We start from the raw sequence: 26,379 nt of genomic DNA, 5'->3' as shown, positions 1-26,379 counted from the left end.
GTGTGCCACCGTGCTCCATGCCATGCTGAAACTGATGAAACCTCTGAAACTGGAAGCAAGACACATTTACATGCTTTCTTTCTCATAAGAGTTGCTGTGGCCATTCCTGTTGTGATTCCTTGATTAGATCTTGTCCTGTTGCCTGGGCATCTTATTTCTACCTCAGCCCCTTGGCCTTTTGATTCTGCCCTCTAAATTACCTTTTTTTAAAGCAAAAACTGTGTTTGTTTGTTTGTTTGTTTGTTTGTTTGAGACAGGGTTTCTCTGTCTAGCCCTGGCCATCCTGGAACACACTCTGTAGACCTGGACATCCTGGAACTTACAGGGATCTGCCTGCCTTTGCCTTCCTGGTGCTGGGATTAAAAGCATGTACTACCAGGTCTTAGTAGCTTAAAAAAAAAAAGCTCATTGTGTGGTCAGCCCTAAGTGGCCCACTTTATTACTTCCTCGAAGGCTCAAGGAACATAGTGTAGGAGTGGGTGGAAAATATGTAAGAGCTAGAGGACCAGAAGCAGCACTGGGAAATGCTGTCTTCTAGACGTGAGTGGCCATTGCACTCAGGAGCTCACATCATCTGTGGTTCCCTGCCCTGAGCTATTAACACCGCATCATGGAAAGGGTGGCGCTCAGGAGTCCCCACTCCCCTAGGAGCTATGGTAGTTGGTGGCAGCTGGGGTAGGGAGTTATTTTTCTTCTGCTGTGTAACCCATGCTCCTATAAATAATCCTATACCCATGCTGATGCAGACAGCCCTAATTAACCTCAGTGGATTTTTTTTAATGAAAGTAGGAGGGTAACTTGTAAGGCAGAAGGGGTTCAGAGGGGGTGGAGTGTGCTGAGAGAAGGCAGTGGGCAGGGGATATGACAGAATGCATACAAGTTACCTTACCTATACTTTTATATGAAAAGGTAGCTCATTCTGGCCAGCAAGGGTCCTCAGAGAGAAAAGGAACTTGCCGCAAGCTCAGAGCTGAATGACCTGAGTTTAATCATTCCTGGGCCCCGCATGGTGGAAGGAGAGAAATAACTCCTGCAAATTGTCCTCTGGACCTCTGCACACAAGCACACATGAACACACACATGTATAAAATAAGAAGTATCTCATTCTTACAGATGATTAATTTCCTCAGTCTGCTTCATTGTATTTCAGAGATGCAAAGTCGTCTTTCCATTGTGTAGTGTCATCTGCTCTTTTCAGTTCAAACTCATGAACTTCCTTTAAAAACTTCCTGCCTTCCTTCCAAGACCAAGTGGGGCACAGATAGGGCTCAGATGTGTTTTGTGGGAGTAAAAAGGAGAGTTTACTCATAGACCCACAGCAACCTCTTTCTTAGATTTCTTGTAAGTCTCTGTAGACCACGGCCTGCTTGTAGCTTCAATGGAGGCCTGAGGCTTTCTGTATCCTTAAGGGTTCTTAATCATTTGAGATTGACCAGCAGTAAAGCCAATATGTTACCCCATGCTTACCTCTCTATTGGAACTCTTTTAGAGTGGGTTGTCAATGGAAGTTTTTGAGCTTTTAGGCCAAGAAACAAAATACTCGTCTTGCTGATAGGACTCAGGCTATGTTCCTCCTTTTTTTTCTTCCTGTGTTCACAGTACAGGGGTCACACTGAGAATGCCATTCCCAGAGTTGAGGCCATCATTGAGTTGTAGGAGAATGCTCCTACTCGGGGAGGCAATAGCCCATCTCGGATGAGCAGCCTTAGAATGGTTAATGCCTAACTCCAAGGCCGTTTCGTTTGAAGCACACTGAACACCAATTGAGTGGCCCCTCCCCCCAAAGAAGGCTCACTTTCTAGTGTTCACAACACATCCTGATGCCTCTGATAGGACGTGGCACCTAGGACTTTCTCCCAAATGCTTCCTTCCAATGTGACCTTTTCCTTTCTTATAGTAGTCCCTCTGGCTATCCCCTCAATCTCCCCCACTCCAAGTCTACCTGCAACTTCAAGGGAGCAGAGTTTAGAAGTGCACTGGCAGCCTTCTCCAAAAAAGTTCTGGGTGTACGTAGTAATATGTAGGGCATTTTTTGACACAAATGCTTCCTGCCGTTAAGAGAATCAGCTGTGCATGCCTGTAATCCAAGCACTTGGAAGCAGAGTCGGGGGATCAGGAATTGAAGGTCAACCTCAACCACATAGGGAGTTCAGGGTCAGCCAGGCACACAGGAGACCCTGTCCTCAGGAGAGAGAAAGGAGGAAAAAGAGAACGAAAGCAAAAGAAGGAAGGAAAGAGGGCCCACACTAGGGCTGGGTTACATTTGCAACAAAGGGACTAGTTTGCATTTTAAAGCACAACTTCTGTCTGCATGTGTGGAAGCATACACACACATTGCTTTCTCTTTAAATATGTTCTATTTCCATACCTCAGTTCATACACTTTAAAAAAAAATGACTTACTTGTCTTAAATATTTATCTCCATGCATGTGTGTTTATATTCTTACATTCTTTTCGATTTCCTGTGTACATTCCCCCACCCCCTTTGCTTTTATCTGTTTTTCTAACTCCCTGTCTCCTGAAAATGTTTATTTTGGCAAGTTGTTTGCCATGGTGTTGGCATCTGTGTCCGTGTCAAGCAATAGAACTGGCTGCCGCTGACAAGCCGTGGCACGTAAGGTACCCAGCTCCACAGTGGCTGCCTCCCCAGGGCAGGCTCTGGGACTGAGAACACAGTAAGCTGTCAAAGAGCAACATCGTGGGTGTGTATTAGTGGCTTTGTATTTGCTTTTGTCTGTACTTCTCTTGATGTTTGGGAATTATTCATAGTGTTCATTTTCATAACTTGATACCATCTTAGTCATATAATTGGTGCCTGGAGATAATTAGAAAAAATGTTTTATAAAGAACTCAAGATTTAGAGAATATAGGTGACCTGCAGTAAGCAAAACAAGGAACTTGACAGAACCAGATTCAGATGTCTAGGCGGTTGGTCTGCTATTCAGTTGTTGCTGTGTGGGGGAGGGATTTGGACTGACAGCCTTAGTAGTACACTCGATGTTTTGTATATCTTTCTGTGTTTATCAGGGACATTTATAGACAAAGGCTAGAGCAGGCATAAAGGAAACCAAGGTTTTCACTGCTTATCTTTTCATTCATTCGTTCATTCATTCATTCAATCACTTACTCACTATAAAAGATTATTACATTTAGGTGCAGGGGATAACAAGATCTAATAGGACAGTGTCATACTTTCAAATAAGTCTATTTGTGACTAGTTAAGGAGATATGTTGGTAAACAGTCTGATATAGACATGTCTAGCCTGCAGCTTATGATCCACATATATCCCAGGATACTTACGAATGTGGCCTAGTATATTTATAAATGACATCACGTTGTAATGTCAAGGTTGGATACCCTTGTAAGTATTATATCATAATAGATATTTTTCTAGCCACAGTGGAGGGATTAAAAATTGGCCAGATCCACCTGGGTGAAGCGAGTAGCGTTAAAGAAATCTAGAGGCTTGACGTAACTTTGGCTGGAATGCAGGATTGGTGTGGAAGGATATACAGTGTGAGTAAAAACCAAATCATGGGGACCCTGTCAGCCTTGCTTTTAGTCTGCAGATACTAGGGGATTTCAGCAAGATGAGAAGATGGACTAGAACAAGGTTCAGACTAAGGCAAAGGGAAATCAAGAGAATGTTTTCAGTCCTGGTGGGAAGAAAAGATCTGAACAGAGGAAGTATCAGCAGCAATGGGAATGGGGGTAGGGGCTGTGAGAGGTGTGGGGAGCAGGATTGATGGGATGGAGTAGTAGGTGTGTTGGGGAGCAGGATGGATCCGGATGTGAGGAGGAGGAGGAAGAGGAGGAGGAGAGAAACATAGACCTTTTGGCCCTTCATTATCTATAATGGTAAAACCAGAGATAAGGAAGCACAGAATGGCATAGGGATAGCTCGGATGGATGGCCAAGGAAAGCCAACTCTGTTAGGTGGCACACACAGAAAAAGAAAGAGAAGGTGGTAGGCATTGTCTTTCTGCTCTCTGCTGAGTCTGAATGCCTACAATAGTGCCTGGAGTGTACCTGCTATAGAGTATACTGTGTGAGTGAAGAGCCAAGCTGTGCCTCACGCTTGAGGTGTGTATAGATGCACACGGAGTCACTAGGGAGCTGCCTGCTAACCTCTGAATTGGAACCAAGGGGCCACTAGTTGCAGTGTGTCTAGAGAATGAAAGCACCGGAGTGGGAGACCAGACACCAAAGAAGGGTTTGCCCTTGTGAGTACCTCTGGATCCAGGTACTGGTTAGCTTAGTCATCATTTTCTCTCACCTGACAGGCAAGGAATTGCCTTACTTTCTCTCTCAATCTGTTTAGGGATAAAAGACAACAAAATGAACCAGAAGATCAAGGCTGAGTGTTATCTTATGCCAGGGATGCTACCTGATGTGTAGACCCCTTTTACAAAGATTCAAGCATCCAGACATCTGTCCACAGTGTTGTATCTTTCTTTAAGCCTTCTGTGGGAAATGGAGATTCTTCTGAGCCTGCCCCTAACCTGGGAGCAGCGACCTGTGGCGGCACTTCCCCTATCTCCACTGAGAATCACCAGAACAGAGTCCTCTGTGGAACCCAGTGACTTATCTTTATAGGGGCCCGGATTAATCCCCCCTTTTTAATCTGTGCCTTTATAAAAGAAGAGAGACTAGGGACTCCTGACCATTGTGCATAGGCTGGGGTCTCCTTAAGCTCACTGCTCTGCCAGTGCCTGCTACAGAGAGCTGAGGTGTCTCTTCCCACTTACTCGCTGAGCAGGCTCTTTGTTCATGAGCTTGGCTGTGCACTACAGTTCTCTCGTCTGTGCCTGTGTATGTGTGCGGGTGGCTCTTGTTTGACTTGCCCTTTTAAAAACAACTTAAGCATACGAGGTTTTCTGTTGGTCGGGTCAGTAAAGGCTGTGGCCTAACAGGGAATTGTCAGCCAATCCGTGACTCACCAGAGCTCCAGTTTTGTATGTGAGCAAGTGGTGACAGCCACTGGCTCAGGAGCAGCTGGCTGCTGTCCTAGAGATGGCATGACACTTTGGAGGCTGTGAAGCTGTACAGCCCAGTTTTTGATCAGTCAAACCTTCTGTGGGTTCACTGTTAGCAAATTCCTACCACCGTTGAGCTAATACTGTTTAAGAAGAGTTCTCAAGGGTTGACAGTGATTATCATAGTAGACACCAGAAAATGCACTGGGAGGATGCCCGCTCATAGCTCTCTTCAGTAAGCTCACTCACCTCTACCTTTTCCTCTCATTCTTGCTTAACATTCATACAGGGCTTTATAGATACAGGCCACATGCCTTAGACAAGATCTCTAGCAGAGAAGTCCCCTGATCCTTATAAATATTGTGTTCTAGACTGGGCTGTGTCCAGGGCCATGGAGGTTTCTGGTGAGCTATGTTTGGTGGAAGAAGTTACTGTTTACTGGTTGTTGTTGGGTTTTTTTTTAATTTCTCCATTAAAAAGTTTTAAAATTAACATATAATTTGATTACAGACTTTGAATACATACATGTTTTCTATCACCCTTTCTTTCTACCCTAAACCTCTTCTTTTACTTTCAGAGTCCTTTTTCTAGTTTCGTGACCCCCATAGTACATGTGTTATGGATGAATGTATGTGTAATCTTGGATCTGGATATGAAGAGAAAACAAGTAGTTCTGCATCTGGGTCACTTTGCTAATATAAAAACTTCAAACAGCAACAGAATATTAAGCCAGATGTGGTGGCTCAACGCCTTTGATTCCAACACTTGGGAGGCAGAAGCAGGTGGATCTTTGTGAGTTTGAGGCCATCCTGGTCTATAGAGTGAGTTTTATGAGAGCCAGGGATCTTTTAACAGAGAAACCCCATCTCGAAAAGCAAGCAAAACAAAAACAACAAGAACAACAACAAATTTCTAATTCCGTCTGTTTTCCTGCAGATACCATGATTTCATTTTTCTTTAAGGCTTGAGTAAAATCCCATTGTGTGTATGTATCACATTGCCTTAGACGATTCATCTGTTGATGGAGATCTAGGTTATTTCCACTTTTTAGTTATTATAAACAGCACAGCAATAAGCATGGGTGTACAAGTATCTCTGTGCTAGGACTTAGAGTCCTTTGGTACTGTCTTCTCTTTAGAGAAAAACTTGGTGTAGTGTAAATTCATATTGTGGCTTCACTACTTAACATGTAAGGGACCTTGGGTGAGATATGTAATTTCTCTAAGTCTTCTTCTTGTCTTTTTATTTCCATCATGAAAATAGTAATGTATAATAATGAACTAATAGAGTTTTCATGAAGGTAAATTGAGTTCATGTCCTTAGGAACATTAGCTGAGATCTGTGTATGGATTTCAAGATGGCTTGTTGGATATGAAGCCACTCTCATAGGGTAGAGCTACGTAAAAACCTTCTGAGAGAGTGGAAAGGACTCTTTCTTGAGGGGCCTGACTAACCTTTATAAATCCACTGGGGATCCTAATTCTTGTCAGGATAGTAGGATCTTGTAGTAGTAACACAGTCTTAGGGGAGACATCCAAGGGTTTAAAGAGCAAACAGTTTTGGCATATATATTTGGGAATACTTTAGAAAGTAATATGTTGGGGCTGTTTTGCTGCAGTTCATGAGAGTTGTTCATTAGCATCTCTGCTCATCTGCATTCACTGATACCATGTTCAGGAATATTTATAATGTAAAAAGCACTGTGTGCTTTCTTCCAAGAGGGCCAGTTGGCCATGTAGCAGTACATGTTCTTACTGTCTCTAGTTGACAGATTCTCTGGTTTATTAAAGAATAGGCTTCTGCTCTGTGTATTACTCAGGTCTCTGAGAATGAGCGAGACAGAAAGGTTCGTGGAGGTTGGCCTGCCGTGACTAAAGAGCTATTCTTTACTTGAGGACAGCCTTAAAGATACATATTAAATGAAGGATTTCTTTTCTTTGTTTTGGACATACTAACTCAAGCTGGCCTCAGACTCACTGTGTAGCCAGTGATGACCTTGAACTCACAATCCTCTTGCCTTCATCTCCCAAGTGATGGGATTGGTATGGGAGGGGGCACTTAGAGTATTTTTGAGACTTCTGCAGGAACATAACATCAGAATGAAACACAGTCCCCCTGGTTTTTAGACCACTCACCCTTTTCCTTTTTCCTTTCTTTTTTTTTTTTTTTTTTTTTTTTTTTTGCTCTTAGGTCTCAGTCAGTCTCTCCACCTCCAGTTTTATACCCACCAAGAAGTCCCATCTACCCACTCAGTGACAGTGAAACCTCAGCCTGCAGGTACCCCAGCCACTCTAAATCCCAGGTGCTCCTCAAGGACCGGCATTCTCGAAATCCTTCACTCCTAGGTCAAGATCCGTCCCCAGAAACCTCACCACCCATTTGTACCCTCAAGGCTACCAGCTTCAGCTATTTGGACAGAACCCCTTCATTACGCAAAAGAGAGGACCAGAAGGAGACTGTCCAGGGTGCAGTCCAGGATGTAGAAGGTGTGGCTGCTTGCCTCCCCCTTGCCCAGAGCACCCCATTCCTAGGGGCCGGGTCTCGGAGTGTCTTGCTGAGTTGCACTGGTACCCGAGCCCATAGCCTGGGTATCCGAGAGAAGATCTCAGCATGGGAAGGTCGCCGAGAGGCTTCACCCAGGATGAGTCTGTGTGGAGAGAAGCGGGAGGGCCCTGGGAGCGAGTGGTCGGTCAGTGAGGGCTGCCCCAGTGTGGGCTGCCCCAGTGTGGTGCCATCCCCCTGCAGCTCAGAAAAGACCTTTGATTTCAAAGGCCTCCGGAGGATGAGCAGGACCTTCTCTGAGTGTTCCTACCCCGAGACAGAGGAGGAGGCAGAGGCACTTCCTGGACGGGACTCTTTATACCGGCTGGAGAAGCGTCCAGGCCGGACTGAGCCCAGTGCCTTGCTCAGGGGGCATGGCATCAGGAAAGAGAGCTCAGCAGTGCTGAGCCGGATCCAGAAGATCGAACAAGCCCTAAAGGAGCAGCCTGGCCGGGGTCTCCCCCAGCTCCCTAGCAGCTGCTACAGTGTAGACCAAGGGAGGAGGAAGACTGGAACTTTGGGCACCTTGGAGGAGCCAACAGGAACTGCAAGTGTAAGCCCCAGCAGCAGGGCAGGAGGAGTGGCCGGAGTTGCTGGGGAGGCAGGCCCACCCCTGGACAGGGAAGGCAGTGCTTCCATGAAGTCAGAGACCCCTGGAAATAGCTCCAGTCCCCAGCTGCTGCCTCCGAAGAGCTCCCCTGATCCAGCTGTGAACCCTGTTCCCAAACCCAAGCGTACCTTTGAGTACGAGGCTGACAAGAATCCTAAGACTAAGCCAAGCAATGGTCTACCTCCTTCACCCACACCTGCTGCTCCACCCCCCTTGCCTTCCACCCCAGCCCCACCAGTCACCCGGAGACCCAAGAAGGACATGCGTGGTCACCGGAAGTCACAGAACAGGTAAGGCATGTGCTCCTGTGTCAGGAAGCAGGACCTAATGGCATTCTTTTAAATGGAAGAAGCAAGAGCAGCATGTGCTTGGGTCACAGGCGTATGCTACAAGCTCTGAAGCGCTGAGTAATTAATTGTTAGTTTGCCAGTTTGGGCAGAGAAATGGTTCTCCTGCTCCCCACTACCACACACATACCTCCTTTCATTTTTGTGCCTGAACTGGAACCTGCTATAGACCAGGCTGGCCTTAAACTTTTGCCTTGGCCTCAGGGCTGGGTTTAAAGTCATGTACCACCACCAGGCCTGTCCTCCAGCTCTTGAGTGGAAGAAAGGATGAAAGCCACTCTTGCCAGTGCTGGGAGGCTTTGTTAGTGTAGAGCCAGCTATGCTAACAATTCCTTAGCCCATCACTGGAAGGTCAAAACTGCCTTCATTTTAGGTCTTCTCGAGAAAACAGTCTGTTGAAGGACTGATAGGATATTAGCTTCACAACCACATGAAGTGCCTGCACTAAAAATTAATTCCTTAAGTGAAGCTTTATCAGAGGATTGGACTTTATCACTGCTATAGGGATGCTGACAATGATTCCTGTCTCTCGAGGCCTCCAGCCTGTACAGATGGCCTGGTTCTGTTTCAGAGGGTGGGTCTTGGGTCTTGAAAGAGAGGCATATGGAAAAATATTTCACCAGCTTCTTGGCCAAACCCAAGAACAACCTTTTGTGGGAGCTTCCAGTTGAAGAACAGCTGGTCCCTGTTCAGTTGACAGAGACCTGTTAACCTCATTCTGTGGCAGTCTGGAAGCAAGTGTTCTTTGGAATTCTTACCTTTATCCTATATATCCCAAGATTGCTTGGGCATTCAGCTTGCTTTCCTTCTGGGACTTTTCTGGTATGATACCCAACTAAAGCTATGAGCTCCAGAGACTGTGTCTCAAAGAAACAAGGCACACAAGAACGGCACACACCTTTAATTAATCCCAACACTTGGAAGGCAGGCAGATCTCTATGAGTTTGAGGCCAGCCTGATCTACATAGTGAGTTTCAGGCCAGCCAAGCTACAGAGTGAGACCTTATCTCAAAAAACAAAACAAAACAAAGCAAAACAAACCTCAAAAAACAAAGTGGAGAATAATCAAAGAAGTTAACCACATCTGACTTCCACATCTACATGAACATGTGCATACATGTATACAATCACATATGTCCTGGAAATAGACAGTATTTATTTTGATGAGAGTTAATATGTTAACCTTCATCGTGGTACCTGAATAAGATGTCAAATCTGCTCTTACTCCAATGAAGACTTGATCTCATTTATACAGAATTTGACTGTTTAGTTGGGAAATCTTGGCTAAGACAGAAATTTATGAGGCATCAGGAATAAAGTACTTGGCTGTGGATATTTGTACATATCAGGACAGGATACTTACAGACAGAATTCTAAGAAACCCTGGCATGTGAAGGCCTTTTAGAGCTGGGCACAGTGGCACATGCCTTCAGTCCTAGCAATCAGAAAGCTATAGGTAGGCAGTCTCTGTGCGTGTGGCATCATGGTCTGTATATCAAGTTTTAGGCCAGCTTGGCTACATAGAGAAACTCTGTCTGGAAATAATAAATATAAGACCAGCCTTTTAAAAAAGAATCTTTCATTAGAGCGTAAAAAATAATTACCCGCAAGAGAGTGCCAGGATAAGAAGTGTTGTGTCATGTTGAATGCTACAGAGGGGTCAGCTGAGCTGAAGAGGGGGGTGTAGTCAGTCCTTGACTTGCAACCCAGGGCTCTGAAGATAAGTGTTCAATAAACAAGAAAGAGGAGATGTCACTGGAAGGGAGAGACACTAATGGATAAGGCTCAGTCATGCTCCTCTTTCCCCGAGGGACATGAAGGGGAAATTCAGAGGACTCATGTGGTAGAGAGACACCAACAAGTTGTTCTCTGACCTGCACACGCATGCCTCAAATAAGTAAATGCAATCAAAAAACAAAATGTGTCAGATGCCATGTCACCTAGTTGGCTTTCCTGGGAGGGCCGTGCCTTGGAGAGAGAAATACATCAGCCAGCATCCCAACTCCCATGAGGGCAGAGGAAGAAGTGCTGTGGCCTCAAGACATCTTAGGGCCCGATAAGCTATGGTTGCCATTCTGCAGTGTAGGTTTTCTGGGGCATAGAAAGGAACAGGGGACTAGTTTCACTGAAGAAGAGGGCTGACCTTTTTTTGAGGGTTCAGCCCTTCTCATGTCAGCAGATCATCCTGTACCATTTCCTCCTAACAGCCCTGGAAGTGACCTTCCAGTGTCAAACCCTTAGGGCCTGCTCAGAGCCCCTTCAGGAGACTGGACTCTATTCCTTTAGGACCTGTAGACTCTTCTCAAGAAATGATGCTTCTAGGTCTGAGGGGCCAGAGTTGTGGTTGGAAGCTTAGACCCTGAAAGAGGCAGCTTTGGGAAATCCTGCCTCTCTCACTTCAGCCGCCTTCTTTGTAAATGACACAAAATGTGCCAGCGCTACTGTGAAGGTCAGTGGGAGACACAAGGACAGGTATATTGACATGGCATCTGACCATGTTTTTGTTTTTAATTAATTGCATTTTTATTTTAGGCATGCATGTGGAGGACAGAGAACAACTTATAAGAGTTGGTTCTTAGCTGGGTATAGCACACACACACCTTTCACCCCAGCACTCCAGAGGCAGAAACAGGTGGATCTCTGAGTTTGAGGCCAACCTGGTCTTCAGAGAGGGTTCCAGGACACTCAGGACTACATAGAGAAACCTTATCTCAGTAAAAAAAAAAAAAAAAAAAAAGAAAAGAGAGGGGAGGGGTGAGAGAGAAGGGAAGGGAAGAAAGGAAAAGAAAAGGCAGGTTATCATCTTACTAGCCCAGACAGGATGATTTTTAATTGTGGAAATTATTACCTCTTACTGGTATTATAAGGATAAGCACACTACAGTCACTCATGGGATCCTTCAGACTATCTGTTTTCTTACTCAGGGATACAGTAACAGGCTAAAGGAGCAGGGCCTCTGGTCTTCACTGTTTCCCATGGCCACTCTCAGCAACACAGAGGGATCTGGTTCAGCCAACTGACTCTTGCTCTTGTTGTCCACAGAAAATCCTTCGAGTTTGAGGATGCATCCAGTCTCCAATCCCTGTATCCCTCTTCTCCTACTGAGAATGGTACTGAGAGTCAACCCAAGTTTGGATCCAAAAGCACTTTAGAAGAGAATGCCTATGAAGATATTGTGGGTAAGCAGTGGTGGAGGTGGTCAGGGCAGGCCTTCCCTGGGGGCTGTAAAACAGATACTAGAAGAGATGTTCGTAGGCTCATCTGATGTGGAACACCATGGTTCCACCTTAGGTAATTCCTGAGTGAACTGAAATCCAAAGGGCCTGTGGGGCCACAGGAAGGGACGAATGACACCATTCCTTTCTTATGCTTTTGGAAGGCTTGAGAGCCTAACAAATACTCTTCCTTAGCTGTGTACCACTTAACTGTTGCAGGGTTCTGTTTTTCTGTAAAAACATAGCAATGTGAGAATATGAACAATAACACTGATAGTAATACTACTTAAGACTGTTGTTAGGGGGACTGGAGAGATGGCTCAATGGTTAAGAATACTGGACACCCTTCTAGAGGACTCAAGTTCAATTCCCAGCAACCATATAATAGCCCACAGCTGTCTATATCTTCAGCCCTAAGGGATCTTATGCTTTCTTCTGGCCTCCAGGAGCACTGTACTCACATGGTGCATGGATATGCATTCAGACAAGCACTTAAACACATAAAATAAATATAAATAAAATCTCAGAAAAATTGTTGTTAGGATTAAGTGAGCTAAGGATATGACACTGGCAGGTTTGGTATGTAATATAAACCTGTTTCTATAATTTCCCAGTGTCCTCACATGGCTGAAGAGGTGAGGGAGGTCAATGGGATTCCATTTATGGGGTCACTAATTCTTTATGAGAGAGAACTCTACCTTCTGGACCTAATTCCTTCCCAGATCACAAGGCTTTCTGATATTAATTTTGAGAAGACACAGATATTCAGAGGTATAGCCTAGTTTCATAGATTCTAGAAAAAGACATGAGGTTTTGTGAAGAAGACCTCAGTAGAGGCTTCAAACCCTGAAACTGTGTCCTCACATTTAAGAGATACTGGTTTTTTCAAGGACTTCTAGTAGATATGCTCTACAAAAACAGTTTCTGGTTAGAAAACAGATTGCCTCTGGGTGGGCCATAGATGCTATCTTTACCTTCCAGGACTATATATAAACACCTGAAGAATATAGTTTGGCGGCATTCATTCCTCCTGCACTGAAATGGCAGTACTGTTACCGTTGCTGTCTAGCAAGGGAGTAAGCACCTTGTTAGCAGGCTTGATTTCAAAATCTACAAAGGGATACAGTGCACAATCCTGTGTTCCATTTATTTGGGGTATTTTGGTTTGTTTTTGAAACAAGTCTTTTGCTATGTAGCTCAGGTTAGCCTAGAACTCTAAAATTCTTCTGCCTTAGCCTTTCAAGTACCAGGATTATAGGTGCTACCATCTGGGTATTTTTGATATTCATTTTAGTTTTATCCTTGTCTTCTGCAGGGGGCCTCTGATTCTGTACAAAATGTGTCTTTGCAAAGATCAGCGAAGCAGGGATGCATTGTGCTGTCCTCATTTTCATGTCCTCTTGTTCTGTCTCCAGCCGTGAATTAGGAGAACATGGTCTTAACATGAGAGAGAGTAGTGGCCACAGCAGAGAGAACTTTTCAGATTCTTAGGCTAAGAGAACCTTATGAAGCAGGGGTCATCTGCTTCCCCATTTAATCTGTGCCATCTCTTCATAATTTCCTCCTTAAATTTTTTTCTCCTTAAATTTTTTAGCTTTATTTATTTTATGTGTGTGAATGTTCTGCCTTTACACACCATGTGCATGCCTGGAGCTTGTGGAAGTCTGAATAGGGCATCAGATTCCCTGCTGGCAACTGAACCCTTGTTCTCTGCAAGAGCAGCAAGAGCTCTTAACGACTGAGCTATTTCACTAACCTGCGTAGTTTCCTCTACCAGTTACTGGGCTAGTGCTTTATGGTATGTGGTAGCCACATTCAGACCCACAGACATACTGCTGTCCTAGGTATGGGGCGTATAGCATGTGCCCGTGGAAAATGCACTGCAGCGGTAAGCCTGCAGGAACATAGGCCTCTGACAACAGGAGACTGGGGAGAGAAGCCTTTCTCTAGCTGCTCGTGAAATGATAACACTATTTAGAGCTGACACGGAGCTGTGGGGGTCAGAACCAAAGATATAGAATCAAGGTGAGCAGTTAAAAAAGATGCTTCAGGGTACACTCTGTTTTGTACAACTTTCATCTCCAGTTAATCTCCCAGAGACCCATCCAGCCTGCTCTGTGTTTTCTTACCTTCTCATACAGATACAATATCCCAGAGTGGAAGAAAATTTCTACTGAGACAGAAGACAGCTCTGTTGCTTCATCTTTCTAGCCTTATCCCTATTACAGGGTCTTTTCCACTTGGCAGAAATTGTAATGTTATCATTACTGCTCAGGGCTCTTGGGACTATCCACTAGGATTGCAATATGATGGCAGAAAGCTGTAGTTTTTCTATTATCCCGGTAGCAAAACTGGAAGGAAGAGTTGTAATCATTAATGTTTTCTTACAAGGCTTAGGAGACCATTCTGTGCTGTCCAAGGATTCCAGGGGTAGATATATTTTTATAGCAACTGAACTATCAGGAGATAAGAGCCACCCCACCCCACCCCCACACCAGTTTATGATTCAATACTCTGTTTGGAGGAGAATTTTTTAGCGGCACTATCCTGGCACAGAGCTATTTCCTGGGCCTCCTTAGGAAGGAAAGGGTGTCTTCCTCTCATGTGCTAAGGAAAGTTTTTTCTACTTTGGGATATTATATGAAGAGACAAGAAATATGAGAGCAGCTTGGTTGGATGGATGAGGTGAAACTAGGGGGAAGTGCTGCACATGGTAAAGTCGGGGTTGGGCATCACCTAATCGCTCGCCCAGCGTTTGGATTCTTGGGTCCTCAGGAAGAAGGAGGCGGGTGACAGTGAGCAGGCGCTGAGTTGGGTGCTTGTGGTTTGCAAGTTGGGGTGGAGGTAGCTTTGAGAGTCTGTAAGGACAGTGGCTTGGGTGTATTTTTTGCTTTGTATCTTCCACAGAAGCTGAGCCTGAATCTTAGACCTAACCAGAGAGGCTGGAAGAAAAAATACGAGGGAGGCTGGTTCTGTTAGGTTCTGGTTGGTTTTCCCTCTACTTTCTTCAGAGATTCAAGAATATGAACTCTTGGGCTGGCGAGATGGCTCAGCAGTTAAGAGCACTGACTGCTCTTCCAAAGGTCCTGAGTTCAAATCCCAGCAACCACATGGTGGCTCACAACCATCTGTAATGGGATCCGATGCCCTCTTCTGCGGTGTCTGAAGACAGCTACAATGTACTTACATATAATAAATCAATAAATCTTACCAAAAAAAAAGAACTCTTAAGGACTTCCAGAGCTCTCTTGTTGCTCAACTTTGAAGATCATTTTCATTTTCTTGCCTAGGATTGATCAATGGCTCTGACTTCTAGACCTTACCCGGCCTCTGCCTTATGGGATTAAGACTGTTTCTGGTTCCAACAGGATTACCCAGCTTTGTCAGGTCAACTGGAATAAAATAAGCTCTCTTCTGGGCCTATGATGATGGATCTTATAAGGGAAGCAGAGAGTACCTATGCTGCATCTCCATCTTGGGGACATTCCTTTGGGCTGGTGTTCCTGGACTGTTAGGGATCGTAGCCCATTGTCCCAGAGGCTAATAGCAAACACGAGCAAGGTGCTTTGGAGGATTTACTGGCCTCCTGCATATATAAGGCATGAAACCCAAAGGGTATAGGGTGGGCTACTCCAGAAAGGCTGAGATTTCAAAGCCTGCTAATTTGCAATAGTAAGGCTCAAAAAGAAAGTTGTTGCCTTGCTGCCTTCTAAAGCCGTCCATTTTTTGCTTGCTGACTTAGAAGATGCTGCTGTTCTGTGGAGGCAGCTGAATTGAGCCTGACAATGAAAATGCACCTTAGGAAGCCGCTGGCTGAGGGCTTCTGTAGAGTGGCATCTGCCTGACCAAGGAGCCTAGGCTACATTCCTGCTCTGATCCCACTCCTATCAGTTAGCTGAGACCCAGTGAGAGCTTCCTGGATATAGGAACATCAGTGGGAACAAGTCAGAACAGGTCTTGCCACTAAAGCCTTTTTGGTTTCTATTTCACCCCAGGCTGGGCAACAGCCAGGAACAGAGGGGACCTACAAGCATGGATGAAGTAAGAACAAGTAGGAACCTAAGCAAAGCAACCAAGATCTGTGACCTAGGTACAGGTGCCCAGGGCTGTTGGAAATAAGGGTAACAGCAGTCCCCCAAGGGAGTAGTCCCCAGCCTGGCCCCTTTCCCTCCTGTATAAAGAAGTGAGAAAGGCAGAGGGCCAGGAGAATTGGAGCCAGAGGATTGCTAGGAAGGGAAGCTAGAGACCAAAGGCCTTAGTTATCTGTACAGCCCAGGAAGCTTGGAATGCTGTGGGTACCTGGGATAGATGCACTCCTTTCTAAACTATTATTCTAGTTATTGAATGAGTGGGGAATAAAGTAGGCAGTGTTCCCGTGTGGCAGCCAAAAGAGCTGTAGGAAGGGGTGGGACTAGGACCTGATGGACTGGGAGCCTTCTAGGAGGGTCAGTGTGCTGAGACTGGGCTCTGAAAAACGTCTTTCAGAAGAGTGCAAAGCAGACATAATTGGTCCTTATCTTGTCAGCAAACCTGGGAAAGGTTGAGACCTCTGGTTTTCCAAGCCAAGCTTGATGAGATGGAGCTGGACAGAGACAGCCTTGGCTTACCACTCTATCACCCTCTAATGCTGTGTAGACTGTCCTGAGGAAACCATATGGGCAGGGTTGAAAGTGAAGGTATGCAGTCTGTCTAAATCCCAGTCTCCCAAAAGTACCTGGCAAATTGTCACCTGATCTCTCCTTTCAGCTCTGGCCTCCCCAGCTTTCACTGTGGGGTGCTCTGAGCACTGTGTTGCACTCTTGGTTTATTTCTTGGCAAATTCAGTTTATTGGCTCTAGAACTCACCGGTGATCTTTTTGCTCTTTGCCCATCCATACTTGTAGGCATCTTTCCTGCCTGCAGAGATGATTGGAGTCCCCGGGAGCAGACGGGAGTGGACTTGGACTGATCAGAGATCATCTAAGGCTGGGAAGCATGGCAGTTAGTGGGTCCCTTAGATTAGAGGAGAGAGAAGCTGGCACTAGAGCTGGGCAGGAAGAGTCGGTCCTCAAGGCCGTCCCACAGAGACAGTTCCGGCATACACAAGTTGGTCTTCCAGCTGCCCTTCCCAAGGCTGTCATCAACATGCAGCTATGCTTTGCTTCTGCTGCTTCTCTGGAATTCATCTTACACTTTCTACTTACAGCTTTAGATTCTATGCCAATTGTCAAAGCTCTGATTCTGGGGAAAGAAAGAAGGAAAAAGAGAAGAGGATGAAGGAAAGAAATTAGACTTAGAACTTACAGCATGGCCCTCAGACACTATTAGGAAGCATCGGATACAGGAGCCAGGGAGCAGTTCCATTCATCTCTTTGCTGTGCCCATCTTCCTTCTGTCCCCTCTTCCTTCCTCGTTTCTTCCATCTTTCCTCCCTATCCAATGGGGCATTTGATAATGCAGAAGCATTTTTGGTTATAACCAAGGGAGAGTAATGTCAGGCTAGTATTGAAAGGCCAGAATTGCGGTAAATGTCCTATAAATGGCCAGGTCAGCTCATCAACCCAAAATGTCACTTCTTCAAGAACCTCTGATGGAAAAGGATTGAGATGGGTCTTCTTATAGGTTGGAGATAATGAGGATTCTGGCCAGTCACTTAGACCAAGGCAATCTGAATGAGTGTGAAATAACAAATACTTCTCTAGCCCCAATCTGGAAAGTAATATACAGATCCTGTTGTACAGATCAGAAGAATAATTATGCCCTAGCATTCTTCTATCCTGCATCCCCTTCACCTCTCAACCTTGTAAGATACTTGTCAGGTAGGGACCAAGAAGTAGAAATCCACCCGCTCCCTCCAGAAATATACCTCACATGAAGTGGGCTGGAAAACTGTACAGGGGATGCTGGTTTTGAGCCAACTTTACTTAGTCAGGGCCCTGGGATGGAGAAGAGTCATTTTAATGGCATGGCAGTTCCAGGAAAAGCCGTGCTCCATTGCTGGGGAGCGTGTTGTGTTGGGAATCACTTAATCCAACCCCCGCTCTTTTCTTGACTCATCTTTGACTCATAAGTTTACAGAGATTTGTGTTGCTCCTGCTGCAGTCTGTATCCTCACTCCCCCACCTCCACAAAGGCATTTCCTAAAGTCATTGTGGTTTCTTATTTAATAAATAGATGCTAGAGTTTAGGAGAGCCTCAGCTTCATGAGGAATCGCTAAGCATGCTGGGCTTGCATTTTCTACTGTACCCTGTTAAGTGAGTTGCAATGCCAGCAGCCTCCTTTTTCAGTCTGGTAGGAGTGGAGGTAAGATACATGCAGGCATCTGCAGGGTAGGCATGGGGCTCAGCATTTGCCCAAACTCAGTCCTGTTCACAATGTAGGAGCAAATCCTTCCCTGGGCATGCTATCTGCCACAGAGGTCCCAAACAGTAGCATTGAGTCTAGGGCAAGACAACAGAGGGGAAGTGAGGGTTGTATTGGTAAGGAGTCTCTGGATCTTGTTACCATCATGATTTCAGTGCTGGGATTAAGCTTAGACTGATGACGCAACATGACTCCTTGGTTTTACTGTGTGTTAGAAAAGCCTCATTAGGGCTGGCGAGATGGCTCAGAGGTTAAGAACACTGACTGCTCTTTCAGAGATCCTGAGTTCAATCCCAGCAATCACATGTTGGTGGCTCACAACCATTTATAATGGGATCTGATGCCCTCTTCTGTTGTGTCTGAAGAGAGCAAGTGTACTTACATGGATGGATGGATGGAAGGAAGGAAGGAAGGAAGGAAGGAAGGAAGGAAGGAAGGAAGGAAGGGAAGAAGGAAGGAAGGAGGAAGGAAGCATCCTCATGGGAGAGGGGATGGCATAGGAAGGTGTAACTTAGAAAAGGATGAATCTCAAAAATCTTATAGTCTTGGGCAGGGACTATGTTTGGGGCTTTCCTAAGATTTTCTGGTAGTGTCAATATAGAGCATACTGCCAGAGATTTTAGAAACTGGTCCTGAGATGCAAGAACTCTCTTCCTTTCTTTTGGCCTGGACTCCTTCCAAGCCTTTCACACTCCCATGTCACCGTGGAAAAGTCTCTGCCAAATGGGGAACAATGAGGATCCTCTCTCTGCTGAGCTTACCCGTAGAAGCGGTAGCTGACATGCTCAGAGAAAGGGATGAACAAAGTCTCACTGAGCACTCACTAGGGCTACTCGGCCCTCTGGTTGCCCAAGACAGTATCTCTTCCTGCAAGACTTGGAGACGTAGGAGTAGGTCAGAGGAGGATCTAGCAAAGCTCTGCTCCCTCGACTCCTTTGAGTTCTTTCATACTTACCCCTAAAACTGGACCCAGGAGACCCACAGAGAGCTGAGTAAAGGGGCGGCTATGGGATCTCAGAAAGCCTTTCCAGAAGCCAATCTCGGGGGCTTTACCAGCAGAAGGCTAGAGCTTGTAGTGTCAGCGTTGTCCTCTGCCAGTCTTGTGCAATCCCTAATTTATAAAGCAGTGGCCAGACAGGGCTGAGTTGAGCTGAGCTGAGCTGAACTGGAGGTGGGGAGTGGGGGCCTCAGCTTCTGCACTTGGAGCCAAGATCTGTTTGTAGCCTCCCCACTGCAGACAGGCAGCTGCGTGACTCATGAGCTGAAGGGCCAGGCTGAAGATATTCTCTGTGCTTCACAGGAATTGTGTGTATATCTCTCACTCTCTCATTCTTTCCTTCTTGTCTCTAACTTTGCCTCCTCTGCAGGAGGGCTTCCCAAGGAGAATCCCTACGAGGATGTGGACTTAAAGAACCGGAGAGCTGGACGAAAATCCCAGCAACTGTCTGAGAACTCCTTGGACTCTTTGCACAGGATGTGGAGTCCCCAAGACAGGAAGTACAACCACCCACCCATGCAGGTAATGCAGCTCTGGCCTAGGCAGTCGGGGCCTGTCCCCAAGCTTTTACTGACGCTATTGTCCTGGCTAGCAGTTGGCAGAGGACTTTGCCTCAGGAGAGGGCTGTGCACTCAGGACCTTCTGCCGTGTTGAAACTGCCTTGGGCAATTGAGATGTGCCTCCAGGGCATCCTATCTTGCCCTCCCCCCCCCCCCTTCACTATTTGTGTTCTAGCAAGAAAACCAAACCAGGAGCTCTTACAAACTCCTATTAGCAGTAAATAAGGGCTTTCTTAGAGACTTGACATTCTGCAGCTCTGCCCCAAATTATCTTAGTTGTGGGATTTGAGGGTTAATGGCAGGACTTAGGAGAGCCAGCTAGTGAGGGCCTGTGCCCTCAAGGTGCTTTCAAGCTTTTCTTAGTCTCTGTTCTCACTAGCACTTAGCAGAGGGGTTGCCTCAGGAACTAGTTGTGTACCTAGGGACTTCTACCATGTTGAAAACCCTATAGGCAGGCAGGTAGGATATCCTCAGGGATGCTTGCCTTCCTGGCAATGTGTGGGATCCACTGTCATGTAGGCTCTGTACTGAAAAGCATCAGTGTTTATAGGGTGGGTATATAGATTAGGGCTGAGAGAAGGGCAGCCCAGGACATTGTAGTGAGGGAGCTACTTGAGTATGAGGCCTACGTTGCTGAGCCCTGGTGGCCAGAGTCCATAGCCTTGTTCTTTCCCTGAAAGAAGTGAGCATGACCAGCCTTTCAGAGTCACATAGCAGAGCAGACTGGCAGGAGAGATTAAGGAGTATTTAGAATGGGGAGATAGCACAGTGTGTAAAATGCTTACTGTACAATGTGAACTCCTGAGCACAGATTCCCCAGAACCCAAGTAAAGCCAAATGCATTAGCAATGGTCTGTAATCCCAAGGTTCCTATAGCAAGACAAAGTGGAGAATCTGAAGAAGCTAGTGGGCTACCTAGCCTGATAGATCCATAAGCAAACCACGTAGAACAGACAAATTGGAAGGTGAAGGTCAACACCTAAAGCTGAACTCAGCCCTGGGCCTGTATAACCACACACACACACTCACACACACACACACTCATACTCACACACACACACACACACAGACTCACACACACACACTCACACACACACAGACTCACACACACACACACACACACACTCACACACACACAGACTCACACACACTCACACACACACACACAGACTCACACACACTCACACACACAAACATACACACTCACACACACACACTCACACACTCAAAAAATAAAAATGGGCTGGAGAGCAGTTATGAGCACTTAATATTCTTTCAGAGGACCCACATTTAGTTCTCAGCATCCACAAAGCAGTTCACAACTATCTGTAACTCCAGTTTGGGGGAATTTGATGCCCTCTTCTGACCTCCACAGATAGACACACGTGGTGTATATATGTACATGTAGGCAAAAGACTCAATGTACATAAAATATAACTTTTATTTTAAAGAACAGTAAAGAAGTGTTTGAGGAATGGAGTGAAGGAAGGGAGAGAGGAGAAAGCCAAAAGGCCCAAAGAAACTTTAGACAAGCTCATTCTGGTTTTATCCAGAGTCCCAGGATGTAGGAAAGCCAGGAGAGTAGAGAAGCAAGCTGTTCTGACCGCCCCATGTAACTCTTTAACTGGACAAATGCAAGGACCTGGATGTTATAACGTTGGACAGAAAAACACATAATTTTTCCAGGCTTTGAAGTCATGTGGTGGCTTTGATGATGCATCTGTCCTTCCGATGTGCCCTTTTCAGATGGGCGTCCATTGACTCTGTATTGCTAGACTAATTAGCTTGGAAAAGATATTGACAGTGGAAAGAAAAGGACTTGCAGAAAGTTGAGAAGAGGCAGATTGAGACAAAAACTTGAGGGCTCTCAGGAGATGCCTGCTTTCCCAGCAGTTCCACTATCAATTAGCCAACTAGGTGTTCTATACTGAAGATCATCAGCTGTTCATTAAGGATATACAGGGCCAGAGAACGAGGCTGCCCAAAATGGTATAGTGAGAGGGAGCCACTTGAATGTGAGGTCTGTCTTACTCAACTTTGGTGGCCACAGCCCAAGACCCCTATTCTCTGGAGGAAGTAAGCATGGCCAGGATGTCAGGCTCACACAACAGAGCAGGTTGGCAGGTAGGCTATGGCCTCTTGCACAAAAGGCTTCAGAACTGAGGAGGTAGAACGAGTGGTTCCCTCATCCACAATCACTAATCCTCTGTCAAAGTTCAGACAGTGCCTGGAGATTTCTGCTCTGTCTCCTCTTTCAGCTCAATAGAGGATCTTTTTTCTTTATTCTTTTCTGGCAGAAGAAGTAACACTTTCTTTGAAGAAGCAAGCATTTAATCTAGTGCTTACCTGGCCACTGAACAGCTAAGGTCTTTAAGGAGGAAACTCTAGGTTATTGAATTCTAACAGGGAACTGGTGAGAGCTGAGGATGCACAGATAGCAGAAGACAGATACTGATAAAACACTTGTAGTGAGCTCCCTCTCATATCCTGTCCCCCATGCCAGCTGTCCCTGAAGTCCAACAGCCAGTCCCTGCGCAGTGGGAACTGGTCAGAAAGGAAGAGCCATCGTTTGCCACGATTACCCAAGAGGCATAGCCATGATGACATGATGCTGTTGGCTCAGCTGAGCCTGCCATCTTCACCCTCCAGCCTCAATGAGGACAGCCTCAGCACCACAAGTGAGCTGCTGTCCAGCCGCAGGTCCCGCCGCATTCCCAAGGTATCCTTCCCGCATTGAGCCCAGGGCGCTAGGCAGATGGGTGGGTAGGCAAACAGCTATGCTCTGGCCTGCCTTCCTTCCTTCCTTCCTCCTCTAATCTGGGCTGCTTTTTTAGTTCCCCTTGAATAGATTGAGGGCCTCCTTTCCCCGGTCCCTTCTTTACCAATAAGATTGCACTAGCCCTTCCCAGTACTGAGGGTTAGAGGGAAAAGACTAGCTGAGCTGAGACTCTCTTACCCAGTATGACAGGTGAATTTGAGTTCTTGTTCACAGAAACATCTTTGGCCTTTCAGGGACCTAAAGATTCAGACCATCTCTTCCTATGTCTCAAAAATCAAAGCGCTTTCAGCAATGACTTGCACATGTGTCCATGTGCCCGCTCCTCAGCCCTGCACATGCTGCGCTGCAGAACTTAGCTAAATGGTATTTTTAGCTTGCAAACAATGCTTGGGCATATTGTGAATTTAGCTTCTTCCTGTCAGGCCCCAGGTTATGGCCCAGAGAGGAAAGGCTAGAATCCTTGTTCCTGTTTTTATATCTGAGAAACTCTTTGTCTCCGTTGGTTCAATGACTCTTGGGACCCAGGAGCTCCCATCCTGTCTAGTTTGATCACAGTTCCTTCCTTTGGGGAGCTAAGTTTAGTGTCCTTGTCTTGGGGCAGGAACCTATTCCTGGGGCACAGGGTAGATGGAGAGCTACCCAGGGTGGTTGATAAGCCTCCACTGTGGTCGTTTTAATAGGAAGACCAGTGCTGGACCCAGCTGGAGCAGTGCACAGAGCTCTTGCACACCTATAAGGGAAAGAATGGGTTCATAATTTATCTTCATAGAATTAGGGGCAGCTGGTGATAGAATAGCCTCACCTTCTCTGCTTTTTTTTTAAACTAGCTTGTCCAAAGAATTAACTCTATCTATAATGCCAAGAGAGGAAAGAAGAGGTTGAAAAAGCTGTCTATGTCCAGCCTTGAGACAGCATCATTGAGAGGTAGGTATTGGTGTCTAAATTGCATCACCTTTGCAGGTCCATGAATATCAGGGATGGGGAGAGATTGACTTCAGTTTATCTCACCTGAGGTAGTAATGGGATCCTTCTGCTTTGTAGGAAGGTAGCACTCTTCCACAAAATGGCCACATAAGTGGGAGGGGCTGAGAGGAAATAAGCTCTGTGATGTTTTCCTTCAGACTTTGGACTATGAGGCCCTGAGTTAGGACATGTGGGAATCTGCTTTGGGCAAAAGGAAAGGCCAGACTTACTGAGCTCTCTGGTCTGTTTTCCATTTCAAATCTTGGACTGAGGCAGGTCCTTTGTATTCCAGGCATCTAGGCCTCTCTGTGGCTCAGCCTTCAACTTAGGCCCTCAGCTTCACCCACCCAGTAGGTGTTTGCCTATAAGTTAGCAATGGAGGCCTGATCTCTGAGGTATCCTTGTTCTGAGCCATTTGCCTCCTGCCCTCAGGTGCCTATCATTGGCCCAGAGTGGCCCAGAGTAGCCCAGACTAGGTTTAGGTCTATTCGTCATTCGTAATGTTGGAAGGCTCACAGGTCAGCAAGATAGCTTAGCAGATAAATGCACTTGCTGACAAGCCTGGCCACCTAAGTTTGAGCCACAAAGCCTATGTGTTAGAAGGAGAGAATCAACTCATACAAACTGCCTTCTGATCTCCATATACACGTGGCTGCTCGCGTAAGCCCATATTCATTTTTGTATTCTCTCTCTCTCTCTCTCTCTCTCTCTCTCTCTCTTTCTCTCTCTCTCTCTCTCTCTCACACACACACACAAACACACACACGATAAATATAAAAAACTATTTTTTACAATTTGGAAAATAGACTCCAAAAATATTTGCTATAGGCCAATGTGTCTGCCTGTTGTTACTTTTCCAGATGAGAACAGTGAAAGCGAGAGTGACTCTGATGACAGGTTCAAAGGTAAGGTGACATTCCTCCCCATCCCCAGGGAATCAGCTTGCTCTTCCACATGCATGGGCCCAGGGTCCCAGAATGGCCCTGGGGTGTGGGGAAATGTCAACAGGAACGCCAGCTAGCAGACCACCAGAGCAGGAGGCTATTGAGAAATTCCTTCTTTGAGCTCAGCCCTTCAATGTTGAGTCCAAAAATTGGTTTCCCTGTGCCAACTTTAAAGCTGTTAACTGTCCATCCTTCCTGAGCCATTGCTCCTGGACACTGGCTACTAGATGTGCTTTATAAATATTGTAAATCTGGAGGCCCAGTGGTGGGTACAGATTATAATCAACTCTTTTGGCTGCAAGAATTGTGCCATAAACTGAGAAAATTGTCCTCTGGCTCCCTTAAGGCCACCTGTGTCTCCTGTGTCTAGAGAGGAGACTGAAAAGTCAGGTAAGACTTATGTACATAGACGTTATGCAGAGATGGAGCTGAGTCAGGTGATGGGGCCGATGGGAGGTCTTTGAGTGGCCAGTCTGGTTGTCTCCTAATGTGAGACCCGCCCCCAGCCCACACCCAGCGCTTGGTCCACATCCAGTCGATGCTGAAGCGAGCGCCCAGCTATCGGACGCTGGAGCTGGAGCTGCTCGAGTGGCAGGAGCGGGAGCTTTTTGAGTACTTTGTGGTTGTGTCCCTCAAGAAGAAGCCATCTCGGAACACCTACCTCCCTGAAGTCTCCTATCAGTTTCCCAAGGTGAGTGTGCCATCCCCAGATGCGCCTCTGCCACGCCCTAGGTCGTGTGCTCCTCCACACTTTATTGGTAGATGATTCACTCATTCAGGTTAACAGTTCAGTGTCCTTCAGTGTGTTTTCAGAGTCACACAGTCACCACTCTACTTCATTTTAAAACATCATCTCACCTAAAGAAATCCCCCTACTCACTAGCAGGCAGTCCCTGCCCACGACCTTGTGTCTTAGCACCCCTCAGCTCAGCAGCCAGTCTGGCTTCCACAGGTAGCTCTGCCCTTGCTTGTCTATATTGTTCTCTCTCCTGCTGTTTTCCTGGCTGCTGGCTTCCTCACATTTCGAGGAGCAGAAGTGAGCCTGTCTGAGGTCTCCTCAGAAGCCTAGTGCGGCTTCCCACTTTCACACGTCTCTTTCTCTTCACCCTGCTTGTCTCGTGTGAGGCACCCTTTGAAGTGCTGGTTACTCCATCTGCCTGACCAGAATGCAGGGTCAGGGGTAGATCTTGTCCATTTTGTGTCATCCACAGCCCCAGCACAGGAGGAGATGCCTTTCAGTCCCTCTACCCCTACTGCCCCAGGCTCCTTGTCATCTCAGTTACCTATCCTCATATCCTCTTCCTGGCAGCTGGACCGTCCCACCAAACAGATGCGGGAGGCAGAAGAAAGGCTCAAAGCTATCCCCCAGTTTTGCTTTCCGGATGCCAAGGACTGGCTCCCTGTGTCAGAATACAGCAGGTAAGACCTGACTCGGTCTAGCTATAGGAGGGAGGAGGATGCAGACTTATTCTCCATAGTGGTACAACCAAGTGGAGCATGCCCTAGTCTCTGCCTTTCTTTCCTTTTTTTTTTCCTTTCCATTTCTTTCACACTACTTTTTTTTTCTTTTAAAGTTAGATTGTTTTATTGGTTTTTGTTTTTGTTGTTTTAAGATTTCTTTCTTCCTTCCTTCCTTCCTTCCTTCCTTCCTTCCTTTCTTTCTTTCTTTCTTTCTTTCTTTCTTTCTTTCTTTCTTTCTTTCTTTCTTTCTTTCTTTCCTTCCTTCCTTCCTTCATGTATGTGAGTACACTGTCACTGTGTCAGACACACCAGAAGAGGGCATTGGATCCCATTACACATGGTTATGAACCACCAAGTGGTTGTTGGGAATTGAACTCAGGACATGTGGGAGAGCAGTCAGTGTCTCTTAACTGCTGAGGCATCTCTCCAGCCCTCACCCTACTTTCTTAAAGTAACCTGAAGTGACAGTCCCTATTTTAGGAGGCACGTCCTGAGTGTTCTTCATGACTTCTTTGATACCAGAGCTCTCCCTCTTTCCTGTTTCAGTGAAACCTTTTCTTTCATGCTGACTGGGGAAGATGGCAGCAGGCGCTTTGGCTATTGTAGGCGCTTACTGGTGAGTAAGACTATTCGGTTCTCAGA

General features: G+C 46.1%; 1 protein-coding gene across 18 annotated transcripts in view; it reads left to right on the top strand.

The window, feature by feature from the left end:
* Denn2b (DENN domain containing 2B) overlaps nt 1-26,379 on the top strand; it is a 179,808-nt gene that overhangs the window by 139,090 nt on the left and 14,339 nt on the right. For 17 of the 18 annotated variants that reach the window (NR_037617.1, XR_003946582.1, NM_001001326.1 and 14 more), the window contains 9 exons: nt 7,168-8,418; nt 11,518-11,654; nt 19,401-19,552; nt 22,094-22,309; nt 23,197-23,293; nt 24,193-24,237; nt 24,783-24,967; nt 25,586-25,695; nt 26,284-26,353. Coding sequence is in view for 16 of the 18 variants with exons in the window: in NM_001001326.1 (NP_001001326.1) it covers nt 7,168-8,418; nt 11,518-11,654; nt 19,401-19,552; nt 22,094-22,309; nt 23,197-23,293; nt 24,193-24,237; nt 24,783-24,967; nt 25,586-25,695; nt 26,284-26,353 (2,263 nt within the window). In the remaining 2 variants the exon portion in view is untranslated. The remainder of the gene's footprint in view (nt 1-7,167; nt 8,419-11,517; nt 11,655-19,400; nt 19,553-22,093; nt 22,310-23,196; nt 23,294-24,192; nt 24,238-24,782; nt 24,968-25,585; nt 25,696-26,283; nt 26,354-26,379) is intronic. The other variant, NM_029811.2, reaches the window with a different exon arrangement.

Source organism: Mus musculus, chromosome 7, assembly GCF_000001635.26.
Source record: "Mus musculus strain C57BL/6J chromosome 7, GRCm38.p6 C57BL/6J".
NCBI classification, from domain to species: domain Eukaryota; kingdom Metazoa; phylum Chordata; class Mammalia; order Rodentia; family Muridae; genus Mus; species Mus musculus.
The sequence above is the reverse complement of the archived record's forward strand: the minus strand, read 5'-3'. Positions and strand labels throughout refer to the sequence as shown.